A 26,470-nucleotide genomic window follows, 5' to 3' on the forward strand; every position below is an offset into this window, starting at 1 on the left:
CTATTTTCTACTTCTTTATTATAGACTGAACTTAGCGCTGATTTATGTTCAGCACGTTTGAGATGGTATTTTTTATTCTTCTCCAGATTAGTGCTTCTCTTTGAATAAATGGCCTGGTTTGAAAGCTTAATATCAAAATATCAAAATTCTGATTATTTATCTATTAAAGTAACTGAAAACAGTTGATCTGTAAATTTCTTACACAGATAAACAAATAAAATCAGTTGAAAAATGAATGTGTTGCATGGGATTTAAAGACAGGCTTTCAATTAGGATGAATAGTTTTTTTTATTTTATTATTTTCCATTTTATATATATTTTATAGATTTATGGAAAATAGTCCAAAAATCTTTGAATTCTTTCTTTTCATTTGACACAATTAACACTGTTTCCTTAATCATCTGGAAAGCCTCTTTGCCATCTAAGACATGAAAAATACAAACAGTTGAAAGAATTGATTATTTATTCATCAAAACACTGCCAAATTTATTTTTCAGCCAAAGACAAAACACTCCATAAGTATTGGGTAATGTCTTTTTCTGGCAATTTTCTAGCTGTTCTCTAAATTGAATGTAGGCACAGTTTAATCTTCTCAGCATCATGTTAAGGAAACAGGTCAGTGCAATTGCACATAATTGATTTAGTGTGTTTTGTTTTTAATGCATTAAGTAAAATCAGTGTACAAATTAAGACAGCAGTAGGTTCCAAAATAATACATTTTACTTATGTAGTAACTTCTGTCCCTTAATCATGCCTGCTTTTAACTAGCTAATGTACTAGACCAATTTAACATTGCATTGCTGACTCCAAAGTCTTTTTTTATACATTTTATATGGCTCCCTGTCCTAATGAAGAGAAATATATGGCAGCAGTTGTTGGCCTATAGCAATGGGGTAATCTAATTGACTTTAAGCAGGGGGTAAAGTGTGATCTAGGCAATAAATCTTTGGTTTGATGTATGGAATTCTCTAAAGTGAGCTAATAGACTTACAACTGGGGCTACAGTTTAAGAGCTAGACCTTGAACTTTCATTACTTACAGTATGCTGTTATACAGTATTGTATTAAATGCTATATTATAAAGATTCATTTTTGGCTTAAGATGCAATATTTTTCTTCTCTTCATCCTAAAATCTTGTCAGATTTACATTTACATGCAGTAGCAATATTTAGAAAATGATTTGTCACACTAGTAATTATTACAAAACAATAATGTTCTGCTTATGAATACTGATGATTGGTGGATGGTTTAATGTACCTGATGAGAGTTTGAGAGGCAGTATTTACAATATTGTTTTTATAAATAGACATACAAAGTAAATTATAAATGCTCAAAATGTGTTATATAGAGCCAAGTCCAATTTAACATATAAAGCATCTTTATAGCTCAGGATAAATGATCCATTTATCCAATTTAGTTTCTCTTAAACCATTTATTCAATAATGTAGTTGCTGTAACTTTGTGTTGTCCAAATGTTTTCATGTTGCCACTGCTTTGATGAAAAGGCTTTATTATAGTGAATGTCTGTGTGGGCTGTAATGGTCAGTATTATTGTATCTAGCTGATGTATTTTATAGAGCTGGCTTTATGCTAGATGGTGGCTAGCTAGGGAGTTTTATAGGGTCGGCTTTATGGCTTTGGCTGGCTGGGTGCAGCTGATATGTTTTATAGACATGTTGATTGTTCCTGAACTATAAACCCTAATATCTTTCATAATGCTAGATAATCTGAGGAAAAGAGCCTCCATTTATTTTCTGCATAACTGATAAAAAAAAGCTTTAGTCCAAAATATTCTTGAAACGTTTTTTGTAGACCTGAACTCTCTTTACATATACGATGATACGTTGTGTGTGTGCGAGCACATGTGCATAGGTGTTTGATTCTAGATTCTATGCCTATAAAGTATTTTGACATTTCAACCTTAAGCAACATAAATAACAACATGAAAATATTTGTATTTACTTTTCTATCCCTTCTAGGCTACTTTTCTGCAAAGAAGAACTTGTGAATGTTATGCTTAGATCAAGTTCTTGAAGAACTATTTGCTGTAGCAGAATGTACGCAAGCTTAATACATTTGTACGCAAGCTTAAGTAATTTATAATGAGATACTGGGTGCCAAATATCTGGGATGCTCCTGAATCTTTATTCCGAGAGGAATCTCAAAATAAAGTCTTGAGCAAATTTTTTCATCGGGGTGAGCAGAATATAAAATATTATGGCTTAATTTGTGGTGAAGATGCATGCAAAAATGAAAATAATAATAAAGTAGATTTCTGTTCAGGGAAATCAGTATAAGAGTATACTTCTCAAAAGGCTGAGGAACTTGGCTTTTATGTGGATGTAACTTTAAAATGTACCACTATCTAAAAATTATTGGAAACCAAGTACACCCCTTACTTAATGGCAATGGCTCCTTTTAGCAAGTTAATGCTTCCTACCAAATATTGTTTAGGAATCGTTTGAGAAACATGACAATGAGTTGACTTTTATGATATAGATAAGGAATATTAATACACTAACAATGTTCAAGCATTGTATCATGGCCAGGCTGAACAAATCCAGGCTTTAGTCAAGAAAAAAGCCAGCTGAAGATTCGAAGTTCTCCGTCTGTTGTACTTTTGGCGAAGGTTTCTAACACTCTTGCTTAAAGTCTTGATTTGTTCTATCTGAATATGAAAATTCTGGATTTGTTCAGCTTGAGAAGAAACATGAGAGCTAGCATAAACACAGTTGTTTGCTGAGTGCTGTACATGTACCTTTGTTTTTATTAAGGTGTGGTGTGTTTAATTTAAGTCACAGCTGAAAAGTATTACATTTACTCTGGTTTCCTGGAGTGCTGATCAGAAATTATTTGATATGTTATTTCTGCTGCAAAGTGGTCTGATGTCTGATGTTTGATCACCATTTATGTGATGATAATCAAGTGAGACATGACTATAATGTAATTCTTAAATGCTGATGTTGTGAAGCTTTTCTAAGCCCATATTCTATATATATATATATAATCAGTCAAACTGGTGACAAAGCAAAATACATATATAATATACGCTTTTCATCAGTTCTGATGTGGTATGTCAACCATGATATTATTATTATTATTATTGATATTATTCCCATTACTCCAATGCAATTTGGTAATCCATGTGACTACCTAGTCTATGCTATGCGCTGCACGACAAGAACACTGTCATCTTTAACTTGCCTAACATTGATCAAAAAATAGCAGGAGTTCTGGTGTCCAGTAAAACAACACTGTAAATGCTGTAAAATCTGCATTGATACTTATCAAAATCATAATATGTCCAGTTTTTTTAGAACTGTTTCTGTTAATCTATACTATGTTAATCGGCATGTTTCTAAATATTTTAATGTTGTTTTTTCTGCAACACCTCGTGCATGTTATTTGTGATGCATGACCTTTTGCATTCGCTTTGAGTAAGTACATATTACTTGTTCTTATTGGGGTGTGACTGAGCTCTGTGACCTCTGACCCTTGTGTCCCAGGTATTCCTTCCAGGATGAGGAGGACATGTTCATGGTAGTAGACCTGTTACTGGGAGGAGATTTGAGGTATCACTTGCAGCAAAATGTCCAGTTCACAGAGGATGCGGTTAAGCTCTATCTGTGTGAGATGACCCTGGCACTGGACTACCTGCAGAGCCAGCACATCATACACAGGTGTGTTAATAAACCACTAGGGGGTATATTTGACGTGAGATTTCAGCTGTGCCCTTATCTTTTTTGACTGATACAGAAATTGTGCTGGTCTGAGAAATCAACTAGATTGCATTTTTAAAAAACGTGTCAGCATTATTATAAAAAATTTTTTTAATCACTAGACATTTGTTTTGTGCCAAGTCTCAAATCAAGTACCGAAATCCGCCATGATGCACACAACAATTAAAACCGTCCATGTGGAAACATAGCAAAAGTTTGGTGTCCTGATGATTTACGTCATTTAAAACACTGTAACTACTTTAAAACATTTAGACAAATATTTTGTCTTCATGCTCTATGTTGAGTTTGGTTTCACAAAAAATAAACATTTGCATAAAGCATCCACATCCATGTTGATTTGAGTATTAAAAACTTGAAATGTACTAATTTAAGCTACATTTAGCACAGATAAAAATGTGTGATTAAGTGGCCATTAATCATGACTTAAACTGCAATGACAAGACAACCAACCTCTGCAGATTCTTACTGACTAAAAAGAGACCTTCATCCCTGTAAATTACAATTTGCCATTGGGATCATTTTAATGCCCTGCATTTGGATTTGACCAGCTTTAAATTTTTCTTTATTTTGTAGTGTTACAACTGTGTATTGTAATGTAAACTGTTTGTAAAACAAACACTGCTCATTGTGGTGGTGGTGGTGGTGTTAGCACCATGCTGAAGGACTAGTTTTAATCTGCTGGGCAGGGGAAGGTGGTTATTTGCCAAATACAGAGGCATTGCCAGAAGAAAACCTGTTATAATCTGCAAGAAACTTAAACTGGGGTGGAGGTTCAACTTTGAACAAAAAAGGAGCAAAACGCTATACTAAAGTGGTTCAAAACCATTAACCCAAAATGTAGAGTCAAAGCGCAATCATCATTCCAAAAAACTGCGGCAATACATGAAAAATATGGCTCACCAATGGTCTTTATTTAAGTTGGCAGAGGTAAAGCAGTTTTGCTTAGAATACTTTGGCAAGGCATGTTAGACACATTTAGGCTGTTGGTATTGGTTATGACTTTAGGGTGGTTTTTAACTGCTGCTGATCCCTGAAGCATTGTCTGCAATTCGGTATGCATGCTCACATTTCACTCAGTCATATCAGCATTGGCATGATATTATTTTGCATAATGAAACCAGTCACATTGACTTGGCCTTCCTGAGCATCTCATTTATACTGAAAAAAAAAAACTGATGGCTGCTGCATGAAAATGTGATTTGTCAGAATATATTTTGGTGAACTTTGCCATACCTTGGCCAGTGTTTTGCATTAATAATTCATAGAACAGAAACATACTACGCAATAGCCTGAATTGGACAAGCTTGGGACATTCTTTTTCCACATACACACACACACAGGCTCTGTGACAGCCCCTGGTTTTGACATCTGTACTCTCTTTGACAAAAAGGGATTTTAAGACCTGTGATGAATTTAAATATTGTCTTGGAGAATAGCTTGGCAGTTCTGACAATGCATACCCGACTTCCAGCTACCGCATGAGACTATTAGAGAATATACATCTATTATTCTGCCACCAACCTGACAGTCTCATTGATTAGTTCTAATCCCTGTCTGTCACTCAGGCAATGCTGCTTCTTCTATAGACTTTGACTCAGGGGTGACCCTGACTACACACATCTACAGATAAATGCAGTGGGTTTAGATTCACCATGAGCTTCAACAATCTATCAACCATCAGCTACATTATGTAAGGCTGTGTCTTTTTCCCCCATTGTAGCTCTGTTACCTTCAGGCCCAGAAACATTGCAACCAGTCTATTGCATTTCTCTCAAAGTTAGCACTGTAAAACAGCCCAAAGCCCTTGTCGGTCATTTACTGAAGGCCAGTCTGGATTTATAATTGGTGTCAAACATTATTAGTGCTCTAGTACTGATTCCCTTTTATTACTCTTCATTTTGAAAGATGTGGATGCTGTGCAAGATTGTAATTACAGTCATCCATCTGTTGTATTGTGGGGTGAAGTGCAAGCCAGGACAGTGAATTAACTAAAGCTTTAGCTATTCCAGAAACAAAGTTAGAGCCAAGGCTAAGAGTCTGTTGTACTATGAATTCATTTATTCTTTTTAGTTTGTGTTATGCCACTGTTCTGCCCTGTTTAACTATTTATATATGAACAAATAAGTGTGTGTATTTCTACATTATGTAGCCTTGAGGTAAAACATGTGACTATACTTTAAGTCACTGTACTTGTTGTGCATATGGCAATAAAGAGCTTTGCCACTTCACAGCTCCAGAGTTTGATCCCAAGTTTAGGTCCCATGTGTGTTCCTATAGGCCCTCTATTTTCTGACCACTGTCCAAAACATTCCCATAGGTAGATCTACTATGATAAATTGCCCATATGTGTAAATTAATGTGTGTATATCTATATATGGTGCTTTAAAATGGACTGGTCCAGGTAAAGGTCTATGGTGTGACCCATTGTTCCCAAAGTAGGCTTGAGATCTATTGTGGGTCTGACCTAAAAAGAGCTTACTGAAGATGATTGAATGAATTTACTTTTAACATACTTGGTCATTAATCCTGATTCTGATTCTCATACCCCATTTGTGTATGGAAAAAAAGGAATGTGCACTACTTAACACAGTACAGTATGTTGGTGTCGCAGACATAGATTCAATTTAAAGTTTTTGGAAAATTAATTACCTCACATTTTAACAGTATACAATGTGTGTTTAGGTTTGCTACTAGTAAATCTGAAGAAAGAATTACAAAGAATTACTTAACTCAGATATTTAACTATTTGGTTTTAACTATTATGTGAGGAATCATAAGATTGATTATTCTAAAAGTATATAATGGTACTGTATTTATTATTATGTGATGTATCATATGTGTTATTATCTTTTACTTAACCCTATTGTATAAGACAGAGCTGCCAGAGCTGATTTTCTTAAGTATGTCTTGCCAGCAGGGATTCACCCTTACTGGGCATACTAGGTTATCCTGCTGATATCATCATGACCTTTCAGAAACAGCCACAAAGACAATTTGCTGTGCATATTATATGGCAGCAGAAACTTCACAGCTTGGGCCAATATTTAACCATCAACATTGCAATCACAGCAACAAAGCATTCTCCTTTTATTTATGTCTTTATAAATCGACAAAACTGAAATTAGTATCAGACCAGTAGAGATTATTATGTTTCTTGCCATCTCTTGAATCTCCCTTCATGAGCTGTTCCTGTGGGATACTCGTGGTGTCCAGCAGGCTGCATTTGGGCTCCGTAGACTCCATACGGTAGTCCCCAGAGTGTGTGCTGTTCTGTTCCACACTCTGGACTCCTGACAGGAAATCAGTTTCACAGTGCAATTATTTTGTTGCACCAACTAGAGGAGATGTGTCTCCTAGCAACAGTACTAGCTGCCATGTCATGTTGCCCAAAGTGGTAAAATTAGTCCATGCAAAATATTCCTAAAACAAAATAATAATAATGAAAAAAAGATAATATACCATATTTTCATTCTGGCCCAGTGTTAAGGGATTATGGGATTTTTGATGCCTTTGCTTTGAACAATTTTCTCCCTGTCAGATTTCTGATGTGCTGCGAAATCCTTTGACATTTAGCAACGTAACGAAAAATATTTTGGCAGAAGAAGGAAATGTGGTGGATATAGTCAGACCTGAAGACATTGCAAAATCCCCCGGTAAAGACTTATATTGTTTATTTAAAGTGGATATAAAAAGTCCACACACCCTTATTAAAATTGCAGGTTTTTAAAATATATAGACAAAATTAACAACATAAATGTCAGACTTGTTACATCTTTAATGATATATTCCAGAACTTTGATTATCATGTTTTTGTTGATTTTGATGTGTGCTTTGGGTCATTGTCATGTTGAAATATGAAATTCCTCTTAGTTCTCACTTTTTTTGACAAGGAACAGAAGGGTTTGTATTGAAACTATACATTTTCACATATATCTTTACAAATGCCACTAGCACAGCTGAAGAGCAGCAGCTCTTCCTCGAATGATTTATGCCAAACATACCTAGAATTAGAATTATGGCCAAAATGTTACATAACACATTTACCCACAATATTTTCACATCAATCAGACGGGCTAGCATTATCTACTTTAAGAATAATAAATGGCTTCCGAATTGCCGCCCTATCCCACAGCCCAGACTTGAGACAGGAGATGGTAGTGACATGCAAGGAGTGACCAGTATCTTCAGAAATTCCTATTGTTCTTTCAGTGATGTTGTTGGCCTCTTGGTAGCCTCCCTGATCAATTTTCTCCTCATAATCTCATCAACTTTGGAGGGTCATCCTGAATTTCCCTGTGGTACCACATTTTCTCCACTTTAAAAGTGTTCCATGGCACATTCAGTGTCTTTGATATTTTTTTTATATCCCTCTCCTGATTGGAATCTTTCTACAATTAAGGCTTACGGTTTCTATGGCAACTGTTTTTGGCTCATGGCTCTTAGAATACAACCCCAAACATTCAAGTAAATATATACTATAGCAACAGCTGACTTTTATATGGTTTTAATCAGAATCACTTTAATTGGTGGCAGGAGCATGACATTTACCTACATGCCTAATTTTGAATGTGACAGTTGAACTCTGAGGACAGTTCAAGCTCTCATTATGAAAGGGTGTGCAGACTTATGCAGTCAGGGTGCTGTGGGTTTTTTATTTAAATGTTCCTAATTGTTGAATTTTCCTTTTTTTTCCTCTGGATTTTTTTTTTTAGATCACATTACAAATGTAACAAGTCTGCCATTTTGACATGTTGTTATTACTGTCTTTATATTTTCCAAAAACCTACAGTTTCATAAGTGCATTTAGACTTTTTATATCCACTGTAGTATCAATATCTTTATTACTGAATAACAGGAATAAAATAGTAAAATTCTTAAATCTAGTTGTATTGTAAATTTAGTCTAAGCATTTCTATCTACAGAGAAGAAAAGTTTTAACTATATATCACTATAATAAACATTTATTATATTTTTTACAATAAATTATATTTGATAAATCAAAGATATTTTCACAAAATAAAATGTTTAGTGAGTCTGGGTTTTGTTATGTTATAGATTGGGTAGTTTTTCATGGTTTCATTTTGAATAAAGTATAAAGCAGCTACTAAAGAAAATAACTGAATGAATGATTAAACATACTAAAAAGAATATAAGCATTTCTGTTTATTAAACTATATTTCCAGACTACCATCTTGTTCCCCAAAAACATTTTGTTTTTTTGTTTTTTTTAATGCATGCACAAAGATTTAGTTTTCCAGATATTCTACAATAATTGTGTGTGTATGTGAACTGTCGAATAGGTATAAGGAAGCAGGATAATATTAATCCTGTGTTCATGAATCTAATTATCTTGGCTGACTATCAGCAGTGTGGGACCATTGTCTTAATTAGTTGTGTTGGAAGTACTGTAGTGTGTCTGTGTATGCATGTGCACGTGTGGGTAGCATGGTGAGGTGTGTTGGCAATGTGTTCCTGAGACCCCACAGTGAGATGTTTGTGTGCTAGAAGCATGCATGTGTGTCCCAGGCAATTAGCAGGCGTAGAGAAATCTATGAAGGCCCCCTCAGAGATAAACATTCGCACCAGGAAAGGGCAACAAGGCACTTTAGTTTTATAACTCATAACACACACAAGCACACAAGCACACACACACGCACACACACGTGCACACACACAAATATTTACTGCACTCGCAAAAGAAAAGCATATCCAAGTAGAAGCACTTTGTTTTATTAGTTTGTCCCTGCAGGGTAGATATATTCATTGTCAGCAAAAGTCTTATACAGGGATTAGTGTAGGCCTGTATGTTTTGATAAAGCCTAACTGAAATAGCAAACCCTCTAAAATTGCATATTTTTTGCATGGTATATAGTACCTGCCTTTTTTGGTGACACAACAATGAAAAACTAGACATATTTCTATCCACAGGTCATTGATCACATTTCTTTTTCTCCATGTAATTATCATCATTGCACTGATGAAATAACGCTTAATCCTGCAAAAAATGCAAGTGATCAAAAGCTTTTGTATGTAATGTGTAATATGTAAGAGTAATGTTTTTCCTGTGTTTTCTTTGCAGGGATATTAAACCAGACAATATTCTTCTGGATGAACAAGGTAAGGAGTGCCTTCATCCGGGAGTTTTGCTAAACCTCTTGGTAGACATATGGAAGTGGTCCAAGGTAACATGTAGGAGATGCAATCCCGCAGGCTGGGAGGCATGGCGACGGTAACACAGTCTGTCTCTGTACTGTAAGCCATGCTAAGGTCATCCAGCCCATAATACTTCAGAGACAAATTCAAGGACAAGTTGTTCCAATTAAACTAATAACTTGTCTATATTTTTATACACTACAAATACAAATACTGTATGAATTTTTCTCTTAGTATTTTGCCTGCCTGTATCAGCAAGTGGTTCACACATTGCCCTAGAGATGCAATTAAAATGAAAATCCATTAAAAAGGATCTGTCTTTATTCAACCAGTGTAATAGAAGGTTTGAATGTCCTGAACAGTTGTTGAGTGGGAGTGCTTTAAACTGGTACTGTGTCGTGCCTTAGGTCATGCCCATCTGACTGACTTCAATATTGCTACAATTATCAAAGACGGAGAAAGAGCAACGGCTTTAGCTGGAACCAAGCCATATATGGGTACAAAATCCTCTATGAGCAATTACATTTTTTTATTTTTTTTTTATTTCTCTATCACTGAAATATTTTGTTCATATGATGCTATTTTATTTACATATTTCAATCAAATATAAGCTACAAAGTTACAGTCAGACTTGTCCTTTACAGCTCCTGAGATTTTCCAGTCGTTTGTAAGTGGTGGCACTGGCTATGCGTTTGAAGTGGACTGGTGGTCATTAGGGGTCACCATATTTGAGGTCCTGCGAGGATGGGTAAGTGGAGTTAAAAGAGCCTCCCTCCCCCAGTTCATATAATGGTAGTTATATTGCTCCAGCACATTCATTTTGTTCTGTTTCTCTCTGTGATTGCTTTCCACTACTTATATACTAGCCTTAAACTGTCAAACAGGAACTGAACTCAGGACATTAATGCTACTTTTGTTTTGATTTGAGAGATAATTTGTTGTCACTGTACACAAAATTCATGGTTTTAAGTCATGGTTTGAATCATTTTCAGCACATTTACCGGGAAGAAATAAAAAAACATGAAATTACTTGTCGTTTTTTTATTAACACAATATTATTTTTTTTTTTTCATAACATTTGTAAACATAAACATTTTAAATTTTTTAAACAATTTTAAATAAAATGCCTACTTGGATAAATAATATATAAAATAATATTTTAAAAAATGTAATAAAAATAAAATTAAATAAATCAAATGAATACAATATACTTTTTATTACAATATACTTATTGATTAAATTGAGTAATCAATTTAAATGGCACAAATTAAAGAATATGTGCTTAGTTGGACTTTTTAATGACATTAAATAACAGATTTTATTTATTTGCACATTTGAGGGACATTTTGAACATTTGACCTTTTATTAGCTCTATGTTGATGTGTCTCTCTTTTTAATACTATCATTTAGAGGCCATATGACATCCATGCCAACAACTCAGTGGAGTCTCTAATGCAGCTCTTCAGCACAGTCAGCGTGCAGTACTGTAACTCCTGGCACAAAGACCTCATCTCCCTGCTGCGTAAGGTGAGTGAGAGATAGATAGAGAGATAGGAGGGAGGGAGGGAGAGAGAGATAAAGAGAGAGAGAGAGAGAGAGAGAGAGAGAGAGAGAGAGAGAGAGAGAGCATAAATAAGTCTTTTGAGAGAGATGTTGACACAAAATAAAACATTTGAGAAGTCACGTTAGCGGAGGGAGAGGTACTGGAAAAGTAAGTAGCAATGTATTTTTTTATTAACGATGTAAAGGTGTAAGTGTGAGGGGGTGATGAATAAACAGGGGGAAGATTTGTTAAAGGCTGTGTGGAAATAAACGGAGAGAGGAAAAGCTAATTGGATGTGAGGACGGAGGAGGTTAGCGCACAGTACACAGCAGAGAGCGAGTGGGTTTAAAACTCACAGAGACAGAAAGGAGGAACATAATGAGGCAATGTAGGAGTGAGGCTGAGCCCAAGCAAGCGATGATGGAAAGCTGGAGAGTTGGAAGACTAATGTATAATGGGAAAGGAATGGGCGAAGGTGACCAGACCTAAAAAAGGAGAAATACAATACATAATCAGGCTGTGAATAGAAAGCTGAAGAGAGAGAGAGAGAGAGAGAGAGATGGAGAATGGGGCATTGGAAAAAGAAACAGGAAGCAACAAAGAGAGGGAATGTGGCACAAAAATAATGAGAATGTGCAAGCGAATATGAAGGGGTCAACCTGAATGTGTTAGAAACAAAGAGATGTCCATGGTGCTGGAGAGGTTTTATACACACACACACACACACACACACACACACACACACACACACACTTACTGAATTCCTTTATAACTGGGTCTCAGGTTCTGTCTTAGCACTTTTGCTGGGTTGTCCACTTCTCTTGTCCATACCTGTGTAGATCGATTGCTTCTGTCTGGACTGTGTGAAGACAGTCTCAGCCTTCTGAGGATACAGCAGCAGCAACATGTCCAAAAATTGCTCAGATATGATTTTCCTGATAACATAGCGCAACCCATCAGATGGGCTGAGAATCACGTCTCTAAGCGATTTGAGTGCAATAAAGTATCTCCCGATAAGCCTGGAAAGCTGTCATCCTTTTATAACTCTATCTGCCCGTTAATAACAGAATAGCTTTTTATGATCACTCCCCAGACAGATGGGCCCATGTTATCTCTCAGCTCTATCACTCCAGCTCTCTTATTTAAAACTAATTGGCCCTGAAGACTGTCTGACTAATGCCAGTGGTGACAGATTGAGTTGAATGGCTGTGAATTGGCAAGAAGTGACGTTTGTTATTTGCATATCAAAAGGAAGACATGTCATGGAAGAGCTCTAAAGCCACTTTTTTGGAAGATGGTTCAGAGCGCATGTTTCCTTGATATAACATTGTACATATTTATTTCATTTGTTCATTTAATCCAGTGTTTTTTAATCATAACCCTTAACCACTTTGTCTGCAGCAGACATGCAATTACCACAAACATGAATTTAAGTACAGTGAGAAAAGAACTAAAAACCTCTTTGGTCAAAACTTCCTTGTCCGACAAAGTCAGAGAGTGACTTAATAAAATATTTCATAAAATTAATATTTTAAGTCATTTCAGTCTAATAATAAACTACTTGAAATTCTACTTCTACTTTCCAACATTGGAGGAATACATTAATAGTAATTCCAGTCATTTACACACACAAATGAGCATGTTGATAACACATAGCTATAAAATGTTTTACAATTCATGTTTGTTTAGGTGTGATAAATACAGGCTAGAATAAATCTAGGTAGATATTAGAATTTCCTAGGTGTGATGGCTGCTGTGCAGAAATGGCAAGAGTTATCTAATAGAACAGTGAAGAGAGCTATAAAATATTGCTAAACACTAAAGTCTAAAGCTTAAAAGACTAAATCTTCCTTAAAGGGCTAAACAAAAGAAAATGATAGCGCTAAGAATGCTAGCTGCGTTTTTTCTCTCAATCAGGCCAAATAGAAAGAGGAAAGAAAAAAGTTTAACTTGTCAAATATATATTACAGCAGAGTTAAATGTTTTCTTCTATATTTCTTGTTAGAAAGCTGGGGTTAGGGCACATGTCAGTCATTTTTTAGCATCACTGGGCTCAACAGTGGCAGCTTAGCGGGGCTGGGGCTTGAACTATAATACTAACTTTTCGATCAGTAACCCAGAGCTCAATCCAGTGACCCCCTTTTTTCTCAAAAAAACTGCAGAAAGGTCATTCAAGATTTTGTAGTTCGGTGTAAGCTGATGTGAAATTTTTTAAGTGAAGTAACAATAAATAAACAATAAAAACAATTTATTAAACAATCAAATTTCAATAAATTTTTTTATTAAAATGTGAATGATTGGTTGGTTGATTGGTTGATTGAATTGTTGGTGTGTTTTATATTCTTTATTTATGCTTTACTAACTCCAACCCTAGTGTAGCCTAAATCCAATGCAACCCCAAACCCTAGACCAACTTTAACCTTGCCCTACAATAAATATACACACCACCACTCTGGGTCACCACTAACTCCATGTCCATACTATGAGGGGGTCCAGAGTTGTTGTGTAATTCATATATTGTTCCTAAAATAATCGTGGGGGGACCCACCTAAGTCTTTGTTTTACTTGTCATGAAGGGTCCCTAATGCCTTATTGTGTATCTAATGTATCTTTGTTTCCAATAGAAAGAAATAAAGTTTATTCAAAGCTTCTGACTGGCCATGTATGACCTTTGTGTGTCAATGTGTTTGTGTAGGCAGGAAAAATAGAAGAAAAAAATTGAGCTTGATGTGTTTATTTTCAGCTATTGACAGTAAATCCAGAGCATCGATTCTGCAGCCTTGCCCACATGCAAACAGCCCCCTACCTCTCAGATGTAAACTGGGATGCTGTCTACGAGAAGAAGATGGAGGCTGGATTTGTTCCAAATGTAGGAGCCGATTAAACACATCCGCACATTACATCCACACAGTACACAGCTCACACGATAGCCAGACATAAACACAAACACTGTACAAAAAAATTATGCTCTACCTACACAGTTGGGCACAAACTCAATAAGATGACTAAATCTTCATACTTCAAGGTTTATAAATTCATGTTTTTGAAGAATCAATTGCTTTTTATTATTCTTCATCACAGTCTGGTTTGTCTGTTGTGTGTGGGTGAACACAGAAAGGGCGCCTGCATTGTGACCCCACCTTTGAGCTGGAAGAGATGATTTTAGAATCTCGTCCGCTACATAAGAAGAAAAAGCGTCTGGCCAAGAACAGATCAAGAGACAACAGCAAGGATTCCCAATCTGTGAGTTAGCATGACCTCTGACCTGGCTGTACTTTTGAAGTGTCATCTCTTGAATCAACTCGCTCCATTAAAAGTTTAATTTAGATGTCTGTATATTTGCTTGACAATAAAAACTTCTCTTATAGGCAATAATGTACATTTGAAAATGAATCTAAATGTTTATTTCAAAACCATCAGGAGCTTGTGATTCTGAATTCCAACAATTTCAATGCCAACTGTGGTCTGTAGCCCAACTGGTTGTGCTACATGCTTCCTGTCAGCTGTAAATCTTAGTGGCATTAGAGCTATTCCTAAAGCTACTATATTCAGAAGAAGGTTGGTATTGCTTTCCTCCATGTGTGCTAAACGAAAGGAAGCCTTGAAGGAAGCAAATGTTATCTATCTTCTTCCCTGGATTGTAGCTGTTGTATTAGCTGGCAGTGGGAAGGGAATTGGCATGTGGCTATATTGAGGGGAAAATAAAAGGTGGGAAAAAATTACCATAATCCCTGGACTGTGAATAAATTTATCATGAGCAGCCCTATTTTCCTATTGCTGCATATCTTCTCAATGATATTACAGTCCTGACTATTTATAGACTCTATCATCAAGTAAATAGATCTCCATTTTATTAAATGTAGCCAGTATATCCTGATATGCAAGCTAATGTAGGAGTACAGATAGCTTCACTAGCAAGACTTTCTCAGCCTCTGGAGCAGATGATCCTCCATGATTACCTAGATGATTAAATTATGAAGCTTTCACTACTGCTGTTAAGCCCTCTGGCACTTTTAGATATACGAGATGTTATTTATAGCCTACGTCAAGCAAAAAACAAGCTAAACACTGGTCTCAGTCTGTACTCTACAAAAGCATTGTAAAGAGAGCATTGTGAAGCGAGAACGAGGCTGCTGTAATCTGGGAAAGTGCTGATTGGTTTTGTACATGCTGCTGGTTTGATGTGTGTCAGGCTGACCTGTGTCTGCTTTGTGCTTTCTGCAGGAGAATGACTATCTACAGGAGTGCCTTGAAGTCGTGCAGCAAGAGTTTGTGATCTTCAACCGAGAAAAGTGAGACTGTGTGTTTAATACTTTTCAAGATGGCTGATGTTAAGAAACAAACTTGTGTGATGCATTCATTAAGCTTCCCGCAGCACTTAGCATCTTTTGTTTGCAGAGGTATAATCTTCTTGATTGCGTTTTTGTTTCCTCTTATGCTTTCTGTTTAAACAAAAGCACATTCTCAAACAAAAGGTACTGAATTGGAACTTTCTTTATTACCAGGTTGGACCTTAAGGGTACATTTCTGTACCATTAGTATGGGTCTTTACTTGGGTAGTGTAGTTTTATAAGCTAATTAAAAGTACGACATTTGTTTTTAAGGTAACTATTTGCACATTTACACCTAAAAGATTTTCCATTGAAAGATTTGAGAGTACCACTCTATATAGCTTAGAACCTACTTCTTTTAAATAAATCCACCCTTAATTATATATTATATATAGTAAGCATAGAGCACTTGTTTATTGGCAGGAGAATCTGTGTGCTACAATGCAGACACTGTGTCTGCTATAAATTATACCTGGTTTATAATTTAGTAGAGGCTGCATATTCTGCTAACACACCCTCTCTCCTGCAATTTGTTACTATGTCTATTTTTAGCTCTGCCCCATTATTTATGGCTCCTTATCCATTCCATGTAATATCTCTGTCACAGAGCGTATGTAAAATATTTCATACTTTTTTGTTTGTAAATGCACATGCAAAAGTGGACTTTGTTCACTTTACACTATACTGTAATGTTCAGCCAGTAATTGCACTTTTGTGTTTGATGTGTCAGGCTGAAGAGGAGACAGGAGGAAGGCTGCATGGTGGGAGAAGGAGAGGGGGCAGAGGGAGAAGTTGAAGGAGAAGGCGACCCTGACCGAGAGGGAGAAGAGGCAGAGGGTGGGACAGAGGATGAAGAAACCGAGCCCGAACCCGAGACCTCCAAACTGAGCATGTGCGGCTCGGTGTGCTCATCTCCAGGCAGCTCATAGATCTACAGGCACAGCACCTCCTGCTGGTCTCTTAGGTGTCACTGCGCTCACCATGCCTATAAAGCCCTAACTGCACCTGGCACAAAAAATGTGCACCCCATTAGGGCTCCAAAAACATCTTCTCTTTCTCCATCCCAGTTTCATTCATCTCAGCACGGTTGGGCTCTGCCCATACGAGCATTACGACATGGCCTCCATTTTCTCTTTCTCTACATGACCTCTAGAGTAAGCTCAATCTTCTATGCAACATTATCTGTACAGCATGATGTAAAGTAGACATTTTAGAACTAACAAGCCGCACCAAGAACGCATGAAGACAACACAGAGCAGTAGGACTCTGCCGTAAGAATGTTACCATGACAAGGGCGGCCAAATGAGAATGCCGTTTCTGTATTAATTATGAATAGGTAAAAACACTCTGAACTTTAGACTTGCTATGTTTGCTCTTTCAGCTGCTCCCTCTGAAAGTGGCCTGCTATTTACTAGTCATTAAGCATTCAGTTCATTTCTATAGATCTAATTCCCAGATAGCAAGTGAGTGATGATCCAGTGCCCACCCACACACATACCTCTTTCATCCAGCACACATTCAAACACAATGACACCGTACAGTATCTCAGGCATGATATAGCGCATTTGGGCCACTTTTGGTCCAAAACTGAAACACTGCACAAGCTTTAGATCTAGTTTATTGCAGTGGGTTTTTTCCCATTCAGACAAATGCCAGGAAAACCTTAAAAGTGGCTGTTTACAAACCCACTTTTGGATTACAACACACTTCCCATTGTCATATCTGACTCTAATGTGCCTAAACCCAACATTTGGCCTGGAATCATCTGCTATCTGGGATTAATTGCTTGGCAACTAAATAAAAAAGAGCCAGATTTAAAATTGTCACTCTTACAGAAATGACTTGAGTGACCATGGGACTACAACTGTCATGTTCTTGAATGTCTGGGGAAAAAAAATGTTCATGGTATGTCAAGTAAATACATTGAAAAAAAATCTAACTTCAGAGACTTCCTTAACCTTATGTCAGAAGTTGTTAAGGTGTTAATGTTAATGGCTTGGTTATTTCTGTATCTCTGTCTTGATAAACTTGCTGCTTCTGGCCAGCACTCAGTTCAGTGATTGGCTCTTTGATCTGTGTTTCTCCTTCTGACTGTTAGTGTTTATCATGTAAGATGTTAGTTCCAGAAAGAGTTGATGTTCAGTGTAGGTCACACACATAGTGTGCGTTCATTGTGTTCAGTTCACTACTCTAGTGCTCTTCCATTCCTGCTGCTTAGGACCTACTGATGAGTTTCACTTCACCAGGGGAATAAGCTTTATTGACCTCTATAGGATGCCAGTTTAAGATTTTGTTTGTCAATTAAAAATATATAAATACTCTTAAAAATAGCAATTTAGGTGACCCATTGGGGTCTACATTCTGCATTGAAGCACTCCCCCTAGTGGGCCGGATGAGGCTTTTCTTTAAAGTAGCATTTCATTAAATAGTATATAAATACACCATTGTTTTAAATTAATTCCATCGAGCTGCATTGACATGTTGGGTAGCATTCTACATACTTATACAACACCGTTTAAAACTTTGTGTTGTATAATAATGTAAAACATAGCTAGGACCAGGACCTTTCCTCCACAGTTTTATGTGGGTGCAGCATATCCAACTTAAGTATTTACAAAAATACAAATAAAATATCTAATTGAAATAGTTGTAATAGAATAAAAAGATGTATGAAGTTATATCTTCATACAGTGACTTTGATTTCCAAGTGTGCAGGCACAACTTGTAGGCAAAAAAACACACACACAAAAAAAAAAAACGCCAAAGCTTTTGTACCATTTGCATAGCTATTTCTAACTAAAAATGAGTGCCTGTATGTTTGCATTTGTCTCTTTCTGGTATGCGAGTATGTGTGTGTTTAATTTGCGTAATCTGTGTGTGTGTGTGTGTGTGTGTGTGTGTGTGTGTGTGTGTGTGCATGTGTGTGTGTATATGTGTGGGAGTGTGAAAGTAGTGCATAGGACCAATGTAATAATTTGTAAAGAAGCATTTATTGTGGTAAGTAAAAAACAAAACATGGAATGTTTCTGGAATTAAAAATAAATTCTGTTGTTAGCCTCAAGTGGACATTCACTGTAAGTTATTAATTACTATACTGATATCATAGCATACATAAACATTATTTTATTTTTTATTTTTATTTTTTTGCATGAACCCTATTTACAGAAACTAGAATGGGGTGTTTTGGGAGAAGGCAGCATAGGGTTGTAGCTATGTTGCTTTGTAATGCTTACCACTAAAAGGAAAAAAAAAAAGAACTCTTAAGCTTCAGGATGATGCTGACATCTTCACCAGTGACATCAGTGCTCTGTATTGCCATCCAATTTTCATACTCTAGGACTACGTTATCAGCTGAAGATGTTCGACTCTATTACAAAGCATCGTCTCTAAATAATTGTGGATGGCATGATATGTATCAATAGACTCTGTTAAAAAATTTGGCATCTCATAGTTTGTTTTAATGATACTGAAAATAATAATAAAATGTTTAAGGGAACTGGCTCTGACTGTTCATAAGAAATCAAAGAATCAAATTGACTTAAATATGTGTTTGTCTTTAGTTTTCTTCTGACATGATTAATATTTTCTTCAGTTAGATACGTTAATGCATTCTCTGTATGTTATAATAATTTCTATTCATAAAGCATCCTCCTCATGTTCAAGGTCACTTCAAAATTCTATTAAAGAAACAAGAAGGAAAAGCTTGTAAAAGAAGAAGTGAGAGCATTGAAAGAAAGGAAAGTCCTTGGATTCTAGTTTGGTCTTGAAAGAATACTGTAGACTGGAGTAGCAGAGTCTGGAGGGAAATGGCACTGAATCTACCCAGCCAATCACAGCCAGTCTGGTCTTTGTGGTCCAGAGCAGTACTACATGAGTACCATGCAAACTGACTGATCACTGGAGTGTAGGGATAGAAAAGAAAAATCTGTGATTAAAAAAGGTGAGACCCTGTGCTTTAAATGTTGAGTAACAAATAGACTCTAGTCAAATATAAACATAATTCTTTATTATTAATTATATTATTATTATATTACACAAATATTACTTTTTAAAATAAATGTAAGAATCTTCAATAAAACATATTTGCAAACAGGATTCCACACATCTACCTGCAAATATCAGGGAATGAAACCCATCATCTCATATTCATTTTTTTTTATGTCAAACTTAAATAACCTCGTCCTATAGTAAAAAACAATAAACCTTGCCATTCTGATACTTTTGGAGAGGATTGCATATTAAATATGTAATATTTTGTATAATGGTTCTTTCTTCTTACTTTGTCTTACATTGTCTTCAGACCCAGATTAGTTCACACTCAATCTAATCTCCATCTGCACCAGCAGTTCCTCAAAACATTCATATCAAACACTCTTTCATACTTCAGCATTATCCTGTAAACCTGAAACGAGTATCATTTAGATCACAGTCAACAGCTCTTTCAGTCTTGTACCTTTTAGTTTCTGTCTTTCTTGACCTCAGAATTGTGAAGGAATATTGCTTTCATCAAGTATGTCTACTGCAGGTCCAGTAGTGTCAATGTTCAGGAAGGAGCTCCATTCAGGGGCCTGGATGGTATCGAGCAGCACAGCGAGCTCAGCCTCCAGCTTTTGTACCGTCTCCTCGACACGCTGGAGACAAATTCAGAGCAGCACATGTGGAAGAGCACAGAGATTTTAAATTACAATAAAAACGCAGATGTGAAGATAGACAAAAAGAAGAAATTTACAGAAGCAGAAGTGGACTTTATTTATAGAAGAATTCTAAACACAAGGTCAAAGAAAGTGATGTATTTCAACAAGAGGCTGTAGAGAGACATAAATCATATGATGTAAAGCATTGAAGAATTACAAAAATATGGGAGAAAGTGAACCAAACAACAACATAAATCAAAAAAAGAAGATTAACAAGTTGAGAGGCAAGGACAAGTGAGCTAGAGAGAAACAAAGATGAGTCATCAGTTGAAAGAATGGACAGAAGACTGGAGATAGAGAGAAAGCTGAAGAATATAAAAGGGTGACTTCTCTCATATTCCATTAGAGAGAGAAAGACAGAAACATAGAGAGAGCACCAGAGTCTTCACCATTACCTGGAGCTACTTGATGGTATACAGCAACATTTATTGGAGACAGGGTCTCCAATTGTTTATACTTGTTTCATAGCACAAGATCTAAAAATCTAATATTTATTTTATTTGGCATGCTTTATTCTCTTTTATGCTTGCTCAAATATTGAAACCGATATGGTAAAAATTAAGCATATGTTCAAAATTAATGTTGCATATTTTTTATATATTTCTAAAGTAGAATATGAAAGGAAATTCTAGTTTGTTTAGTTGCCATGTCAGCCTGCTTTACTGTCACTTCTTGCTATTTATAAAAGAAAATAGTTCAGTTGGGTTCAGTGATGGTTGTAAATTGTTGTTAACAATAAACATTTTCAAAGTGCAGCTTTACAGAAATCCAGATAAAAAATTTTATGAAAGATTATGCGTAATGAGTCAGCCAGAGGCAACATCAGCACAGAACAACTAAAGAAAAAGAGTGATTTATATTTACAGTAAACCAGGCAATAAAAGCAATGATTAATCTAAAATCTTCTTCTGCTAGAAATATGGGTTATTAAAGATCATTCATTAACCCTGCATAATAATTGTATCATAATATAATATAATATAATATAATATAATATAATATAATATAATATAATATAATATAATATAATAATTAATTAATAATTTGCACTTAAGAGACTAAGAGAGAAATTCAGAGAAGTATACAGATCACCTTTTCCACTGCATCCAGTCTGTCATTAAGGTTGCTGTTGCTGTTTTCCTTGCAGGGTGCTGTGTGATCTTTTCTGCTTTCAGGATCAATCTCAGGAACTGTATCACAAACAGAATGCAAATCATCATCATCATTGCTCAAAGCAAACAAACCCTATTTTATTGACTTCCTTTTTCTTGCAGGTAATGTCATATATAGATATAGAAAAGCTCATGTGTTTATATATCGGACAGACACAAAAGGAAAACATTAAGAGAATGTGTAACAGGTTGTAACCTTGTGGTTCATCACAGCTTTGTCACAGACCTGATTAGGAATTTAAATACTGTAATAAAACATGACAAAAAAAACCCTGTATCCGAGTCAAAATAAGTACATTTTCTCTATTTATTTCTTTTGATCTCTCTGTAAAAGTATCCCACATCAATAGTGAATTATAGAATAACCATGACAAAATTGACAAACAAAATGAGTGAATTAACATTTTAATATTTATGAAAAAACATTATTCAAACAAACAAACAAATAAATCAATGTATAAATCGAGGTAAGTCAAAAAGCTGCATTAAAGGTTAGACTAAAAATAAAAGTCTAAAGGCCAAAGATCAAATTGTAAATTTAGTAGAATTAGGTAGGAAATGCATTTTTCTTGTCTCGCTTTAGATTTTCTTATGATCTCTCATGACCTCAACATTCAACAATGACTACAAAAGGTAATGCGCATTATTTCCACAGCAGCAGGTGATTAGGCACAATGGCAGTATTTGCACTTTAATAATATTCCATATCAGTCATTTCTTTGTTTTGGAAACTTTAAAGTATTAATCTTGGTGCTACATAAAAAGATTGAAGAAAGCAAGCTGTATGTTTGCATACAGTTTCCTGCTACAGCATTTTCACTCATAAACACACCAGGAGGGCTACACAAGCTGAGCCAGATGTCATGCTGCCACACTGAGTGTTTCCATGACATCACTGAATTACAGTCCTGACACTGCCTTCCACACGCTGAGAGAAGAAAATGACATAAATCCAACTCACAAATTACAACTCACATGAGAGCAGTTTTCTCTCTTAACAGCGTAAGTTGGCTGAAGGAAATGTAAATATAACCTCTTGTCCCATTAGACCCATAACAATGTTTGGACCACATTTCATCTATAGCTCATGTTATTCCACTTTACATCATGTCTCTTTTGTGTTAAGAAAAAAAAAGCGTTGAGGTGGGTAGGTTTGAATTTAATGCATTGCCTAAAACTTTGTTTTCCTGTCTGGCAGGTATTGTTTTAATCTTGAGTTTTTCTGTTCTTGCTATTCATACTATGGCTTGGACAATACAATTAACTTGGGTTTCTGCACCCTTTCTATTTAACATTGTGTATTGTGATATTGTGTTAAACAGATCTGAGCTGATAAACAGTTCGCTATGCTCAGTATCAACCACCACTACTAAGGTGACTTGCAAATTAAGCAGAATTAAAACATAACTATTAAATATAGCCGTGTCCTGTATTTAAGACATGAGAAAATGTATGAACACAGGTGGCTCAGGCTCATGAGGTCAGAAGAATGCTCACATCACCAGCTGCTGCCTCTGCTGGATTCAACCATCTAAAGTAGAAAAGACGAACACTGATTCGATGCCAAACAAATATCTCAGATTACAGTGCTGCTAATATATTTCTAATAATAAATTATTTTCTAATAAATTAGATTCAGTTATCTCTGGCTGGAATGGTGATTTATAAGCAGTGAAAGACAATTAAAGCAAGGACATGGTAAAAAGGTTGTGGATGTAGTTGGGTGTTCTTAGTCATGTGATCAAAAAAAAAAAAAAAAAAAGAATTCGTCATATGAAACAGGGCACATACTGTATGCTTTATTGAAGGAAAATCACTGATTCAGTGTGGCACAAAAGTCTAAAACCACATTTTTACTACCTTTACATCTTATTTATTTACAACTAAAATTAGATTAATTAAGATTATGAAATGCAAAAAATAGCATCTTTGGGAGTGAACATAACTTCATTATAGTCAGATTGACCAAATATTTGTGTTTTGAGTAATAAGTTATTTTAAACAAAATAAAAGATTATTTACTTGCTATATTCTTTTTCTTGTTAAAAGATTTGAATTGTATTATTTTGTTGGCATTCAATTTTGCATCTTTCCAGACATACTGTAAATGCTAAAAATCTGTAAAATTATCTTCAAACAGAACATCTCAAACTTGAGGTTATAAAAATGTAGACTAAGTTTTATAACAACGTTTTCATTTCTTATTATTTCTTGCAAAAAGCTCATTATTTCAATGTAAGCACATATTTGGCCTTGTTATCATTTGTTTAAACATGGATCATCAGACATTATGATCATGATGAATAATTAATTATTGAGTGCTGTTATGCTGTTACCACCCCAAAACCTTCAGACCAAACAGATTCAAGGTACTGTGGTTTAACAGATAACATTGTACACTCTAGATACATGAGAGAATTGGATCATCTTATCTCGCATGTCACTTCAGTATTGTTCAGTATGCAATGCAAATTCATTTTCTACATGATTATGATCATTATTCATCAAGATATTCTGAAATGCATGTAAATATTTATAATTTTACTCATGTTTTTTGTTGATAATACAATTTGTAAAGAACATTGTTTGTATAACATTTCAATGTAAAACTGAAGCATTTTTACTAGAGGTCTCTTTCACTAGAGATTTTGAATCCAACTGTTTATAATGTAGAAAGCAGAATTAAACTCTCAGGGTGTAGTTATAAAAAAAATATGGAGGTTCTTGTTCTGTAGCTTTTTGCCTGAACAGCTGCTCCAAAAAAAAAGGAAAAAACCAAGAAAAATCTCCAACTTATTAGTAAATCTCAACTATCTGTGCCTCTTGGGATATTTCCTTGATTAATACAAACAGAAAGACAAAGTAAGTGAGAGCTAGAGCGTCTCAATTTGCCTATGACTTTTTTCTGTTCTCATTCTTATGAAATGAGATCACACACATTTGACCAATTATGTTGGATTTCTCCTCCAGGAAAGTTTCAAGGCACTATCATCTTACATGGTACATGTTTCTTGTCACAGATAACAAAGAAAATTACATTAAATCCAAATTATGAGCTTTAACTGTAAATGTGCTGTAATAGCTGTAGTGACGGATTTTGTCTGATGTGTGAAATGTCTTGTCTCTTGCAAGGTTTTGCTGCTCTGTCATTCAGAAGAGAACAAGCCAAATCAAAACCAGATGCTCTGTCATGTAAAAACAGTACATGCACGCATAGATTTTGTGCATCCAATATTTGCCTACTTGAACCTTTACCATTAACTTTTTATCTATTACTGCTAAAACTTCCAGGAACTTCTTCACAGACTGTTAAATCATTTGTACTAAGAGGTAAGTGTGTAGACTGTTTAGCTTATTCTAATTTTAAATTCATGCAGTCTCTTATGAAAATGTTTACCCTTCCCCATCCTCCTCTTATACATTTTCACTCTCACCCAGTCACGGCTCTTACCTGCCAACATGTGACCAATAAGAAGGAGAAAGAGAGCAACACAGATGAACCGGTAGGCCATGGCTCTGAGTAAATACACAGGCCAGCTAGAGAAGAAAGGCAGGTTACAGTAAAATCATAAACACAGGCAATACCAGAATATACTAGAGTTAGCAAAGAACGTTTATGAGTGAAAAGGTAATGGAGTGAAAATGAGGGGGAGAAACAGGGAGAGGAACTTACCCAAAAAATGTTTGCGGCCTATAGTAGGTAGCTCAGTGTAGCGCCTCTTCCTTTTTCACTCTACACTTCGCCTCTTTTCCTAATGAAAACACTGAGTGCAGGACAAATGTGTTCTCTTTTTGGAGGAGGGTAAGGCGAGACACTAAGGCTAGTAAGAAAGAGAGAGAGGGAAGGGGTTGGGTGTGCGGTTGTACAGTGGGTTGCTGGGCTGAGCCTGTTTTTTCACCAGCAGAATTGAAAAACAGCTGAAGTCAAGCCAACAATTGCAGGAAATACAGTATGCACAAGCAAGCTATGCACGTGGAACTAACTACTACTAACTCATTGATAAAGAAAAGCAATATTTGTTTTGTTTACAAGTCATTATTCTGATTTACTCCATTAATCTATTTTCCGAAATATATCAAATCAGATAGCTCTTTAAACTGGTTAGCTTTTATTCTTTGCTCATCAGAGACGACCTGTTTTATTGTTTATTCCTATCCCTGTTCGGAAGTTTAACTATTACACAGAAATTTCAAATCACTTTTAATGTTGGATTAGTGATGCATTTCATACTGGTATAAAAAATATTTTTTAATACGAATCTTTGCCTGATTGAACAAAAACAAAGATTCTATTTGTTTTTGTTTAGTTGGTTTATTAGAAATGCAATTGTATGCATATTTAATTAGATTAAGCCTCATTTGTGTAAATAAAGAAAATTCCAATACAAAACATGCTTATAAGCAATCCCTTGGCGAGGACTGATTGTGATTTCTATTGTTTAAATAAATACCATATTTTCTTGTTGTGTGTGAAATAAATTGGGAATATTTAAATGTAGACTGAAAAAATTGTTTGACAATTAGATTTAATTTAAGGACACCATTGTATTAATGTTCCTGATACAGTTTTCTATTTTGTTCCACAAAATTTATTTTGTTCCACTATGAAATGGCTGAACTTATTCCCTGTCTAAGCCTGGACTGTCTGAGAACATACACACTGCTGCAGATGTTAACTACAGACAGACAATATCGTAGAGGAAAGTGGAATTGTCTCTTTCATTCATCACAGAGAGACCTGAGAACAATGATTCTTAAGCGTTAAATCTCTATCCATCCAGTTATCTGATCATCCCACGTCATGGCTCAGTTTAAACTGGGACTGAGACAGGAATAG

The 26,470-nt window shown here is 35.6% G+C and overlaps 1 protein-coding gene across 3 annotated transcripts in view; it reads left to right on the forward strand.

Moving 5' to 3' along the window:
• Positions 1–17,827, forward strand: part of LOC124395243 (serine/threonine-protein kinase 32C-like) — an 86,712-nt gene extending 68,885 nt beyond the window's left edge. For all 3 annotated transcript variants that reach the window (XM_046863740.1, XM_046863742.1, XM_046863741.1), the window contains 9 exons: positions 3,507–3,680; positions 9,820–9,857; positions 10,301–10,390; positions 10,538–10,641; positions 11,304–11,420; positions 14,180–14,305; positions 14,551–14,679; positions 15,661–15,728; positions 16,498–17,827. In XM_046863740.1, the coding sequence (XP_046719696.1) occupies positions 3,507–3,680; positions 9,820–9,857; positions 10,301–10,390; positions 10,538–10,641; positions 11,304–11,420; positions 14,180–14,305; positions 14,551–14,679; positions 15,661–15,728; positions 16,498–16,696 (1,045 nt within the window). In that variant the 3' untranslated portion in view covers positions 16,697–17,827. The remainder of the gene's footprint in view (positions 1–3,506; positions 3,681–9,819; positions 9,858–10,300; positions 10,391–10,537; positions 10,642–11,303; positions 11,421–14,179; positions 14,306–14,550; positions 14,680–15,660; positions 15,729–16,497) is intronic.
• Positions 17,828–26,470: the final 8,643 nt, after the last annotated feature.

The sequence above is a fragment of the Silurus meridionalis genome, chromosome 2 (genome assembly GCF_014805685.1).
Source record: "Silurus meridionalis isolate SWU-2019-XX chromosome 2, ASM1480568v1, whole genome shotgun sequence".
Classification (NCBI taxonomy): Eukaryota; Metazoa; Chordata; class Actinopteri; order Siluriformes; family Siluridae; genus Silurus; species Silurus meridionalis.